This window comes from Mauremys mutica, chromosome 17, assembly GCF_020497125.1.
Source record: "Mauremys mutica isolate MM-2020 ecotype Southern chromosome 17, ASM2049712v1, whole genome shotgun sequence".
NCBI classification, from domain to species: domain Eukaryota; kingdom Metazoa; phylum Chordata; order Testudines; family Geoemydidae; genus Mauremys; species Mauremys mutica.
This window is the reverse complement of record NC_059088.1, coordinates 17,554,477-17,567,747: the sequence shown is the minus strand read 5'-3', so window position 1 is coordinate 17,567,747 and position 13,271 is coordinate 17,554,477. Positions and strand designations below refer to the sequence as shown.

The 13,271-nt window shown below is 61.8% G+C and overlaps 1 protein-coding gene across 3 annotated transcripts in view; it reads right to left on the bottom strand.

The window, feature by feature from the left end:
- GRAMD1A (GRAM domain containing 1A) overlaps nucleotides 1-13,029 on the bottom strand; it is a 35,296-nt gene extending 22,267 nt beyond the window's left edge. For 2 of the 3 annotated variants that reach the window (XM_044991232.1, XM_044991233.1), the window contains exons 1-5: nucleotides 12,906-13,029; nucleotides 6,836-7,037; nucleotides 6,202-6,222; nucleotides 4,930-5,014; nucleotides 4,237-4,340 (exon numbers count right to left, since the gene is read on the bottom strand). In XM_044991232.1, the coding sequence (XP_044847167.1) occupies nucleotides 4,237-4,340; nucleotides 4,930-5,014; nucleotides 6,202-6,222; nucleotides 6,836-7,037; nucleotides 12,906-12,913 (420 nt within the window). In that variant the 5' untranslated portion in view covers nucleotides 12,914-13,029. The remainder of the gene's footprint in view (nucleotides 1-4,236; nucleotides 4,341-4,929; nucleotides 5,015-6,201; nucleotides 6,223-6,835; nucleotides 7,038-12,905) is intronic. The other variant, XM_044991234.1, reaches the window with a different exon arrangement.
- Nucleotides 13,030-13,271: the final 242 nt, after the last annotated feature.

Genomic DNA, 13,271 nt, shown 5'->3' with positions numbered 1-13,271 from the left:
GGCAGGGAGGTGCCTGGTGGGGGAGGGGAAGCTGGACAGGAAGAACAGAGTTGTGGGGGTGGTAAAAGGGAAGCTGGAGGGCAGCAGTGGGAGGGGCAGGGAGGTGCCTGGTGGGGGAGGGGAAGCTGGAGGTGGTCCAGGGCAGCAGTGGGAGGGGCATAAGGGCACCTGGGGGGAAGGGAAGCTGGGCAGGAGGGGCAGGGTGGGGATGGGGATGGGGGTAAAAGGGAAGATGGAGGTGGCCCAGGGTGGCAGGGAAGTGATGAAGTGGGAATTTCTTAATGTTTTGTATGAATACTGTGTGTGTGCCTCAGTTTCCCTTATGTGTCACATAAGTATCTAGGTGGTGATTGTTGCAGAGGCCCCTAGGGGGCAGGTGTGATTGCCAGCTGGCTGCCTGGGCCCAGACAATAGCCAGACATTCCATATCCTGGCAGCTAAGGTTGGGGCCCATCCTCTGCAAGTTAGACAGAGGTGGAGGCCAGGTGACCAGTTTGCTGGGAAAAGAGACAAAAGACAAAAGAAGGCAACTGGGTGTGACTGAGGCTGGGGTGTGGGAAGCTGGTCAGTCTCTTGGTTTGGGGACTTGGGGAGAAATCCCCCCAAGATGGACTTTGCTGTAACTTCCTGCTCTCTGGCTGAGAGTCACTGCTGAGTGTGGAGTTGGGTTGGCCCTTTAGGACATGAGAGGCTTCCCCAGGTGTCCTAGTCAGGTGGACTCCCTGCGGGGAGCTCATGGCATGGAACAGGGGTGCTAAGCGCTCTGAGGTCAGACCCAGGAGGCGCTGAAGCCAAGGAGACTGGCCCAGGTGAGTGTGTCCTGGCGGGTGTCATACTACAAAAGGGTCCTGTCTGAACTTCACTCAGAGTGGCTCCAGAGCACCGAGCCTGCTCGCCCATGGCAGCTGGTGGTAGAGGTGGGATATGCAGCACCCCATGGACAGTTGGCTGCTGAAGGCACTGAGAGCGTCCTGCAGTAAGTGGCTGGGTGCAGTAAAACAAGAGGAATTAGAGGGTAGAGCGGAAAATGGTGTAGAACCACCTCCGTAAGATGGGCACTGTAGAGCTGTACAGAGGGAGAGCGTGACACATTGGAAAGTTCACCAAGGCGCAGCTGATTGTGCAGCTGGAGGAGGATCGGTCTAAGGAGCCAGTTCCTGACCCAAACTGGGCTACAAGAGGGACTGGGAGCAGCCGGAGTAGCAGCAGGGTGGTCCTAAGACCCATTTCCCCAGTCCAGCAAGGGGTCTTCACGACCGGGTCCCCCGTTGGTAGATCTGAAATGGAGCTGAGGCAGGGGGATCCCCAGTGGTGACTGGGGATAGACCCTGGGATGCCAATTCCTTAGGGAACCTAGATACTAACTTGCTGCCCCAGTTTAAGGAGGGGGACTATGGATGCCGATCTCACTGCCTCCGAGAAGGCTTGCAATGACCAGCTTGACTTTGCAGAAAGGCTCCGGTATCTAACTCCCCCAGGCCATAGAGGCATTCAGGCAGATGGACGGGGTAGAAACAGGAGACTAAGAACTGGTCAAGAAAGCGCCACTGCTTAAGTTTGGCTGACCCCAGAGGTGGACAGGAAAAGGTTCTGGGGTGTGTGGCCTCCATGGAAATCACCACCCTGGTGGGAGAATATCTCTGCAAATGGGGGAAGGTCCCAGGGTCACCAGCATGGAAAACATGTAGGATCTGGTGGGGCTGGAGCAGCTGTAGGAGATCGGCTCTCTGGATCTTACAGTGTGGTTAGTGGCCAGGAAGCCCAAAGACCTGCGGAGGGCAGGCAGGTTGGCCGATGAGTTTGTGGACAGCTGGTCTGGGTATGGGAAGTGACCACTAGGGGACTGGCCCGGGGACAAGTCCAAGGAAGGGGAGCCCGTGGAGGCATCCCCAGAGTGAACCTGGTGTTGGGGAGAGGCTGAGGGGGTGAACCTCCTCCAGGGGGCCTCAGGGACCTGAGATTTAATTACTGCAGGCAGGACAGGCATAAGGCTATGCAGTGCCCAAAGGTCAAGGAAGCATGGGTCACTGAGACCCCTGGAAGAGTTAACTTGGTGAAGGGAAGACAGCCTGTAAGTCAGGCTGAGAGAGCGGGCTGTCTGTCTGACAGACCCCAGCATATATGTCTGCTTGGAATCTCCTGGGCTCAGGCCCCTCCAATCACCAGTGCAGCGGAAGGTGGTGGTCAATGGGGAGACATTCCTGGGGTGGTAAGACTCTGGGACAGAGAGAATGGTTGTCAGGCCCTGGGTGGTGCAGACCCACCAGATGCTGAGGGGCTGTGACCTGGGTGAAGGTCCCAGGTATGAAGCCATTCGCCCTGCCATGGCTCAGACCCTGGGGCAGACACAGGAGGGATCAGGGTGGCTGGTAGTTAGGGTTCTCCAGGACATCAGCTGTGACATACTCTTGGGGAATGACTGTCTCTCTGAGACAGGATCCAGGCCCTGCTCCTGTAAGGCCAAAGAGCTGAATTTGAATCTGGGAACCAAGCGGCTGAGACTGAAGCTGTCAGTGAAAATGCAGATGACCTGGCTGGCAGGGGGGAGGAGCTGCTAAGCTCTGGAATACCTGCCTGTCTGTAATCAGAGCCCTGGAGCTGAGTGGGATGGGACAGAGGATTGGTCCAGCAGCCCAGTGCAGGGGAGAGATAACTCACCCTGGCTCCGACGCTGTGAGCAAAGCAGCAGGCTCGCTGCCTGCCCTCACTGAGACAGCAGGGGCAAAGCTGAGCCGGAGAGGATCAGAGACCCCAGCTGAGCATGGGGACCACAGCCAGGGCAGGACAGCTGCCAACCCAGGTTGCCTTGTCCAGAGGTGTGAGAGGCCCCAGGGAAGGGGGAAGCAGCTGGAAGGGTGCTGCTGATGACAGAGATGCCTTGTCAGAGTGGGGCCAAGGCAAAGATGGGAGAAATTAACCCAGAGAACCCGAATCCCAGCACTCCAGATAGGGGGCTGGGAGACATCCCGATTCCAGTTTGAACCCCAAAGGCTTTGGGGTGGTAAAAGGGCACAAGCCCCATAAAACCTCCCCATGTGTGGCCTGCGAGTATCATCAAGCAGACCAGACCTATGGGGGGGGGGAAGGAACTGGAAGGGACAGGTGTAATTCCCACCAAGGAATGGGAGAGGTGCTGGAGCATCTATGGGAACTGTGGGTTCAAACTTCCCCGGGTCACCCATTCGGTCTCGAAGGGGGGAGAGATGTGACAAAGTGGGAATGTTCTTCATGTTTTGTGTATGAAGTCTATGCGTGCCTCAGTTTCCTGTGTGTGGCACAAGTTTCTAGGTGGTGGGACAAAGGTGTGTGATCCTTGCAGAGCCCCCTAGTGGGGGGCATGACTACCATCTGGCTGCCTAGGCACAGACAATGGCCGACACTTTGTATCCTGGCCCATCCTCTGCAAGAGCCAGCTGTGAGGAGTTGGAGAAAAGCAAGAGGTGGAGGCCAGGTGACCAATTTGCCAAGGAAAAGGACAAAGGATGGAGGAGGGCAGCTGGGCGTAACTGAGGCTGGGCTGCTCGAAACTGGGGAGTCTCCTGGTTTTGGGACTTGGGGGAGAGCCCAGGGATCTGCGTCTCCCCCAGACTCTGCTGCTCTCTGTGCTAACAAGATCTGTCCCAGGCTGTGTTCCAGGAGGCTGCTAAACCTTCTGTGTCACACGCTGGCTGAGTCCCTGCTGCGTGCAGAGCGTGAGGCTTCCCCAGGTACCCTAGTTGGGCAGGCTCCCTGAGGGGAACTCATGGGGTGAACAGGGACTGAACGCCCCGAGGTCAGACCCAGCAGCCGCTGAAACTGAGGAGACTGGCCCTGGTTACAGTGTGCCTAGGGGTGTCACACTACTCGAGGGCCCCGGCTGAACTTCACTCAGAGCTGTCCAGAGCACCCAGACTGTGCACCCGTGACAAGGAGAGGCAGGGTCTGGGCCCCTGGGTGGAGGGGCAGAGGTGGCCCAGGGCAGTGGGGACATGGCAGGGCTTGGGGACCCCTGCGGGGATGGGAAGCTGGAGGCAGCCCATGGCAGAAGGGGCAGGGCAGAGCTCAGGGGCACTGAGGGGAGAGGGGCAGTGGGGGAGGTGCAGGATTTGTGGGCACCTGGGGGGTGGGGCCTCAGGGTGCCTGGGGGGAGGGAGGGGCAGGGGAATCTGGCAGGGCCCAGGGCAGTGGGGGAGGTACAGGATTCAGGGGTGCCTGGGGGGGAGCAGGGCCGCAGGGCACCTGAGGAGAGTCACTCACTGCTGTCTCCCAGCGGAAGATGTTGCTGTAGAAGCAGAGCCAGTTCTCGGACAGGTAGAGGCGCCCCTGGAGCAGGATGTCGCGCTGCAGCGCACAGGAGTAATCTGGGGAGAGGGGAGATGTCAAAGCCAGCCCATTGGGGGGGCTGTGGCTGAGCTGGAGGTGGGGGGGCAGGGCTGGGCTAGTAGGGGCTGCGAGTCAGGAGTGAGGGGCACTCCCAAAGCTGGGCGGGGCTGCAGGGCAAGAGTGAGGGGCACCCGCAGAGCTGAGGGGAGAGGAGAGAAAGACACTCCCATTTGACAGCATAAGGAGCAGGCCAGGTCTGTGGGGGGAAGGGAGCTGCCAGTGTGGGGGGCCTGGGGAAAAGAGGGGGCAATTTCTCATGGGGAGTGGGTACAGCAGGAGCCACAGGGCCAAGTGCCAGCACTGCCCCCCCCAGACACACGGGGGGAGCCCCCTGAGTGAGCAGGGACTGGAGGCAGGTGGGGAATAGTTGTGAAAACACCTGGGGGATGAGTGAGAAGATGAGGGGGCCTTGTTCCACGGCCCCCCCTCCCTGCTCAGCCTGCTCCTTTGCACCCACATTCCCTCCCTGCTGGCCGCTGCTGCCCCTCCCCTGTCCCGCACCCTTCCACTGGCCCTGCCCTCATGCCGGCCCCACCCTGGTGCCCCTCCCCCATGACCCTCCCTTACCCACAAGCAGCCGCTCGCTCTCCGGCAGCCCCTTGAAGATCCTGCGGAAATCCTCATTGCGCTGTTTGTACGTGGGGCTCAGCATCTGCGGGGGGATCAGGCCCATCAGGGGTGCAGCGGGCCATGTCCTACCCCCTGCTACTGGGGGGAGGGGGACTCCCAGCTATGTTTTTGGAGCATGCAGGGGCACCGGGGAGGGTCCCAGGGGGTCCCTGGGCCAGCCGCAGGGGGGACTCTGGGAGGGGGGTCCTGGGAGGGCAGCGCTGAGGGGCTAGGAAAGTTCTGCCCAAGTTGTCCCCCAGCCATTGGCTGCTCCAGGAAACAAAGGGGGAGGGGGGAAGTCAGGCTGTGGCTCTCCCACACTGAGCAGAGCTAGCAGGGAAAGAAGAGAGCTCAGAGCACCCCCTGCCCCTCCCCCAACCAATCCCCTCCCCCTCCAGCCATGCTCCTCCCCTGCCCCTCCCCACCCAACTCCACATCAGAAATCATGGGGAAGAGGGGAGCATAAACGAAGACCCTCCCCACCCCCCTTCTTACTCCTCCCCCTCACTGCCCCCCAGCTGGGGGGGAAGGAAGGTCTCTGAAGGGAGCAGGGGGGCTGGGCTCAGCCCCACGAATGGGGGCCAGGACAGACAAAGCCCAGAGAAGGGGTGAGGGGCACAGCACAGGGCTGGAGTAGCGATGAGGGGGGCTGGAGGGTGTTGTAGGGCTGGTCTGTCCCACCCCAGGGATGCACCCAGCTCTGGGCTGTGCTCAGATGAGGGAGGTCTCCAGAGTCCCTCTTGCCACCCACTCCCACAACTGCCAGGGCCAGAGACAGGGGCGGCTCTAGGAATTTGGCCGCCCCGAGCAGGGCGGCACGCCACAGGGGGCGCGCTGCCTGTTGCCGGTCCCGCGGCTCCGGGGGACCTCTTGCAGACGTGCTTGTGGAGGGTGCGCTGGTCCCACAGCTCCGGTGGAGCATCCGCAGGTGTGCCTGCGGGAGGTCCACCCGAGCCGCGGGACCAGAGCACCCTCCGCAGTCATGCCTGCAGGAGGTTCGCTGGTCCCGCGGCTCCGGTGGACCTCCCGCAGCCATGACTGCGGAAGGTCCGCCAGAGCCGCCTGCCGCCCTGCCGGCAAAATGCCGCCCCAAGCGCGCGCTTGGCGCGCTGGGGTCTGGAGCCAGCCCTGGTCAGAGATAGGGGTGCCCGGGGGGGAAGTGTAGCTGAACCCTGGGAGCTGGGTAGTGTGTGGGGTGCTGGGGCTGCAGGCAGAGCCGGGGGGACTCACGCTGTACCAGCTTTGCGCTTTCTGGAAGGGAAAGAGAGAGATAAGTTAGAACAGGAGCCGCCAGGGATACACCCCCAAATCCTGCTCCCACCAAGACCCCAAGCCCTCTGTGGAACCCCCAAAGCCCTGGTCTACCAGGACCCCCAGACGCATCCCAAAGCCTGCTCCCGCAGGGATACACCCGCAAGCCCCTGAGTACTTGCCCCCCCAAGAGCCCTCCCCTGAGCATGATGCCCCAGGGGATACCTCCCAGAACCCTCCCAGAGGCTGGCCCCCCGAACACCTCCCAAGAACCCCCAGAACCCCCCCAGAGCCCTCAGTACTGCAATGCAGAGCTCCTCCACAGGGATCCCAACAGCCCTGAATCCAGGGAGTCCCCAAACAACCCTCAATACCCTGCAGAGCAGGGGGGGCAGGGCTGGTCGAGCAGGGGCTGCAGGTTGGGATTGAGGGGCACTGGCAGAGCTGGGGGAAGCCCAGGGCTGGGTTAGCAGGGGCTGAGTGTCGGGATTAAGGGGTACTGGTAGACCTGGGGAGGGAGCCCAGGGCTGGGCTAGCAGGGGCACCCAAAAAGTCCCCAATATCTTGGCACCCCCCTAACACCCACAGCCCCCCAGAATCCAGCCCCCCTCACCTTGTGGTTGCGGATGAAACTCCTGGCGCTCAGTGGGTAGTTGAGGGGGGCGGACAAGGGGCCCCGATCTGGGGCACTCTCTGTGCTCTTTTCCACCATGGCATCTGCAGGGAGCTCAGGGGAGGTCCGGGGGGGCAGCAGTAGACGCTTTCGCAGGGACGGAGAGCTGCTGGGGCTGCTCCGGGGGGAGGGGCTGCCTGTGCTGGGGGAAGACAGAGTGAGGGGGGCCCCATGTATTCCTCCAGACCCCCTCCCCATTCCTCCCAGAGCCCTTCACTTCCCTTCCCTTAGCCCTCCAGTGCCTCCCTTCATTCCCTGCTCCCCATCTCCGCCTGTGGCACACTGTACCTCAAAATAGCACCCTGTAACTCCGAGTCATCATTCATATATAGTTGTGATATTTCATCCAAAGCATGCCATGTATGATATCATATGAAAGGTCATGATCTGCTGAAACCCCTTGTTCTGTCCAAATACGTATATTGTTAGTGTGTATGAAGTTATGAGATTGTGCTATATGGTTGTTATTGAAATATGTTCTAAGTTTGAGAGTCTGTACTATACGGTGGTGACCCCAGCTCAGGAGGGTGTTAATCGACCATTAATCAGTAGGGGGGTTGTAATCAAGCGATTTACAATTCAACAACAGTTGTGCAAGCACCACACCAGGGGATCACTCAACCCTGTGACTCAGCAAAGCGCACCAGGACCCATCAGTGCAAGTGTCTTCCAGGCACATGGGCTGAGGATATAAAATAGGGAACAGAGGCATCAATGCTTTGGCCTTTCTCCTCCCCTGGAAGCAACAAAGACCTGAGAAGACAAAGAACTTCAGCAGAGGAGACTGGTCCCAGGTTTAAGGGAGAAACTTGTGTATTATGAATAAGGCTGTGAGTCTTTCATGGAGGTCACGGAAATCACAGATTCCGTGACTTTCCGGGACCTCTGGGACTTCCACAGCTGCTGCAGCTGGTGCGGCTGACCCCAGGGCGGCCCGAGCAGCTGGGGCCGCCCTGGGGCCAGCCGCACCAGCCGCTGCTCTGGCAGCCCCAAGCAACTGGTCCCAGGCGCTGCCCCAAGCAGTGGTCCGGGAGCAGCAGCAGTGCCCCAGGCTGCCCCTGCCAGGAGGAGCGGTAGTGGTGGTGGGGCCACAGGCCACTCCCACCCCCAGGAGCAGCAGAGGTAGCAGGGCTCCAGACCGCCCCCCACCCCCAGGAGAAGCAGCGGTAGTAGGGCTCCAGACCGCCCCCCACCCCCAGGAGAAGCAGCGGTAGCAGGGCTCCAGACCGCCCCCCACCCCCAGGAGAAGCAGCGGTAGCAGGGCTCCAGACCACCCCCCACCCTCAGGAGCAGCAGCGACGCTGGAGCACCCGCGCCCCAGCAGCAGCGTCGATTGGAGCACTCCGCCACCCCCCCAGCACCTAACATTTAGTTAGGGGTATTTTTAGTAAAAGTCACGACAAGTCACTGGCCGTGACTTTTTGGTTATTGCCCGTGACCTGTCTGTGACTTTTACTAAAAATACCCGTGCCTAAATTGTAGCCTTAATTATGAACTGTAACATCCAGTGGGGTGAGAAACTTGCTTGAAAATACTGCCACGTGTGCTAAGGGTTAAGATTTAGGTTGTGTGCTTATTTTTATTTTCTTTGATAACCATCTCTGTCCTTTTATGTCTACCACTTATAATCACTTAAAATCGATCATTCTGTAGTTAATAAACCTGTTTTATATTTTACCTAAAACAATGTGTTTTGCTTGAAGTGCTTGGGAAACCTCAGCTTGGATACAAAAGCTGCTGCGTGTCCTCCCCATATTGAGGGAGGGGCGGCCTGGGTTATAAACTTATACTTCTGCCCAGGGCAGGACGGTACAGCTCGGGGGGAGGGGGGGAGTTCGGGGAGCCAGAGGGAACTGGCTGGTGCCTTTCACTGTGTGATTCATGAAAGTTTCAGAGACCTTCATGCAACCTAGCTGGGTGCGTGGCTCCACCTGCTGTGGTGCTGAGTGATGGGGGGGACAGGGGGGTGGGTCGCTGCTTGTCTCTAGCAAAGCATCCTGAGAGACAGCCCAGGCTGGAGAGTGAAGGGGGCACAGCAATACCCCAGGTCCAGATTGTACCCTGGGGATCCCATCACCTCCCGCCCCCAGCTCAAGACAGGGCTGTTCTTGGGGCTAGGGACTAGAATCTAGAAATGCTTCTCCCATGGGGTGACATGACTCTGATTCCAGAGGGGGCACCTGGGGATGCCCAAAATGGGGGGACAGCTCAGAGCAGGAGAAGAGACCCCCAAGGAGGCAGAGCCACAGGTGAGGGGAGCTCGTGGGTCTGATGGAGCGTGGTTCCAGCTGGAGGGGGGGGCATGGGTGTGATGGGGGTAGTGCCAGCCCGGGGGGACGGGCTGTGGGTCTGATGGGGGGTAGTGCCAGCCGAGGGGGACGGGCTGTGGGTCTGATGGGGGATAGTGCCAGCCCAGGGGGGGGGACGGGCTGTGGGTCTGATGGGGGGTAGTGCCAGCCGGGAGGAGTCTGTGGGTCTGATGGGGGGTAGTGCCAGCCGGGGGGGACGGGCTGTGGGTGTGATGGGGGGTAGTGCCAGCCGGGAGGAGTCTGTGGGTCTGATGGGGGGTAGTGCCAGCCGGGGGGGACGGGCTGGGGGTGTGATGGGGGATAGTGCCAGCCCGGGGGGGACGGGCTGTGGATCTGACGGGGGTAGTGCCAGCCGGGGGGGATGGGCTGTGGGTCTGACGGGGGGTAGTGCCAGCCGGGGGGGACGGGCTGTGGGTCTGATGGGAGGTAGTGCCAGCCCGGGGGGGACGGGCTGTGGATCTGACGGGGGGTAGTGCCAGCCGGGCGGGACGGGCTGTGGGTCTGACGGGGGGTAGTGCCAGCCCAGGGGGACGGGCTGTGGGTCTGATGAGGGATAGTTCCAGCCCAGTGCAGTGGGACTGAGCTGGAGCCGACCCACCCATCTCAAAAATGGCTCTTTGTTCTCAGCTCCATCCCGACTCCACTCCCCAGTGCAGCCAAATGGCTCCATTGCCCCTGTCCACCCCCAGCCCGACCCCAGCATGCAGAGCCCAGGGGAAAGAGCCAGAATGGCAGTGGCAGGGGCTGCAGGTCGGGAGTGAGGGGCACTGGCAGAGCTGGGGACAGGGATGAGGCTGGCCAATGTTACTGCCTCTAAAACTCCTCTCACCCTCCCCATCACATGCCCCCCCCCCACCCCGACACTTACTGGCCACCTGGGACTCAGCCTAGTGCCAAGGGCAGCATGGGGGGCCCTACTTCCTGGGCAGCTCCAGATCTGGTTGCTGTCACCTCCGCCCCATTCCCCCAACATATGGCCAGGGCCAGCCTGACACTGCGACAGCTGCTGGGGGCCAGTGCATGAGAGGGAGGGGGCCTAGACCCTCCAGAACAGCCAGGGCAGGGGGGCAGGGGCAGCATGAGCCACCCACGCCTTCCCGCTGGCTGGGTTCAGGCCAAGCAGGAAGGGGGTCATGGCCAGCACTGGCCCCAATGCCTCCGTACAGTGTTATGGGGCACTGTGCTGCAGGAAATGTGGCTGGGGCTCCGGGGTGTGTGTGTGTGCTGAGCTGTGGGGAGAGCACCCCCTGCTGACCTCTCCACCCCTTGCAGCACAGGCCCCCTAGTGCCAAGCTGAGGCATTCGGGCTGGTTCCGACTGCCAGGGAGAGCACCCCTGCTGAGCCCCAGCCCTCACTCCCTGGCCACCTACCAGGGTCCAGAAGGACCCGAGATTCCCTTGGCCACTGCTGTCAGCTGGGCCAAGCCTTTGGCTGTAGGACTCTGGTGGCTCCTGGAGGCCCAAAGTGACAGGGGTTCTGGGGCCCATCACAAGCAGCAAGATGCTGCCGGTCCCAGCCCTGGCACATGGGGCTCCTGGCTGCAGGAGCATGGCTGGGCCAAGACCTGGCACCAACTGGCATTGGAGGGAGGTAAATATGGGGCAGATCCTGCTAGCTTGGCTGGGCTTGAGGGGCTGCCTGCCTGGCCAGTGACTGCCAGCAGCAACCTCCGGCCCCGTCTGACGTTGGGGGGAGCCCAGAGAGCATCCCTCAGCCCAGGCCTAGAACCTCCAGACCATGGTAGGTCAGACCATGCAGGACAGCTCTGCCTCCCTGCTCTCCTGGAGATTCCCATCTGCGCACCCAGGGCTGCATGACCCGCCCCAAGCCAAGTCCTTTTCAGTGTCCCTGCTCCCCAGGACAGAGTCCCAGAGCCTGTGCGTGTGGCCGATGCTTTGTTCCTAGCTGGACAGTTACATGGACTCATATTAAACAGTCACCAACTCCTCTCTGCCAGAGCCCCTCACTGTTGACCTGCAGCCCCTGCTATCCCAGCCCCGGGCTCCCCCCACTTCCACCGATGCCCCTCTACTCAGCCCTGCCATCTTGGGGAGTGTCTTGAGGAGATGATCTGGGGGCACAGAGGGAAGGGGTAGATGGGCATCGCCTGTCTCGGAGCCCCTCGGGCCTGTGTTAAAAGGGCTGACACCCAGCCTGTTAAAGGGGCTGTGTCCCAGCTGGGCACAGAGACCCCTGAGTGCAGGGCCCCCTGCCCTCCCAGGAATCTCCAAGAGCACAGAGCAGTCAGGACAGACACTCAAGATGTCCAGGCCCCTCACCCACCATGGGAGGGCATCAGCCCTGCCCCGATTGCTGCCCCTTGGCGTGCTTGCAGAGGGATTTGGGGGTTGGCGAGGCCTGGCCTGCCCTGTTCCTGCAGTGCCTGATGGGATTCTGGCATCGTAGCCATCCCGGGCTCCAGGCTCTCTGGGATCTTCCTGCTCTAGGCACCCATGGCCCCGGGCACTGCTTCACAAACAGATTCCTAGAGCAGTGATTCTCAACCAGGGCCCCCTGGGGGGGCACAAACAGGTTGCAGGGGGATCCGCTAGACTGCTTGCTACCCCCTAACGTGGCCCTGGCTTGTATATACAGAAAACCAATTGTTGTGGCACTGCTGGACCATGGAGATTTTATAGCATGGAGGGGGAGGGGTGTTAGGGGGAGAACCCCTGTCCCAGGGCAGCTCTGTGAGTTCAGACAGCTGGCAGCAAGCTGGGAGAGGGACCCAGGCGTCCGGCTCAGCTGAGTGCAGGGGAAGGTGCTACAGGTGCTGCTCTCTGGCCCTACCCAGACCCCCAGGGCTAGAGCAGATGCCAAAGGCCTGTGCCCAGCCCAAGATCCCCAGCCAGGAGCTCAGCGCAGGGCACCGGGCAGCGCCGGGCTCAGGGCTGAGGACTCACTCGGCAGAGCCTGGGAACCTGCCGGGGAGCGGGAAGGAGGGTTCTGACTGCTGTGGGGCTCGGACAGGGAGGACAGAGCAATAACCGCCCAGGAGAGAACCCAGGAGTCCTGGCTCCCAGCCCTCCCCCTCTAACCACTAGACCCCACTCCTCTCCCAGAGCCAGGGAGAATCCAGGAGTCCTGGCTCTCAGACACCCCTCCCCCCAATTCCAAAATACCAGACCCCACTTCCTTAACCGCCATCCCCGCTCACCCCATCCCTCACCCCACACTCCCCCCTCACCCCATCCCTCATCCCCCCGCTCACCCCACCCCTCACCCCACACTCCCCGCTCACCCCACCCCTCATCCCCCCGCTCACCCCATCCCTCACCCCACACTCCCCGCTCACCCCACCCCTCATCCCCGCGCTGACCCCATCCCTCACCCCACACTCCCCCCTCACCCCACCCCTCATCCCCCCGCTCACCCCATCCCCAGCCCCCATCCCCCCGCTCACCCCACACTCCCAGCCCCCATTCCCCGCTCACCCCACACTCCCGCCCCCATCCCCCCGCTCACCCCACACTCCCCGCTCACCCCACCCCTCACCCCACTCCCAGCCCCCATCCCCCCGCTCACCCCACACTCCCAGCCCCCATTCCCCGCTCACCCCACCCCTCACTCCCGTCTCCCTGCTCACCCCACACTCCCCGCTCACCCCCCCCGCTCACCCCACACTCCCCGCTCACCCCACCCCTCATCCCCCCGCTCACCCCACATTACCAGCCCCCCGCACACCCCGGCGCCCCCTTACTCGAACATGGCCCGTGTCCCGGCCCGGCCGGCCGGCAGCCCTGCCTCCCCGCGGAGGAAGAGGAAGGAGACAGAGGCCCGGCGGCTTCCTCCCCTCCCCCTCTCCACGCTCCGCCCGCTGCACAAAGGATGCGGGGTGGGCACCAGGACGCCTGGGTTCTCTCTCTGGCTCTGGAAGCGCCCCCATCCCCTTGGAAAGCAGCGGAGGCTTCCAGGAGAACCCCCCAAATCTACTCCAGCCGCCTGGGTGGCAGCTTCCCCCCCCCACGCCCCACAAGAAGCACAGGGTCACTGGGCAGAGCAGCCCCCCGAGCGACGCACCGACCCCCCCCCCGGCCCTCCGGCCACGCACCGAACCGCCCCCCCC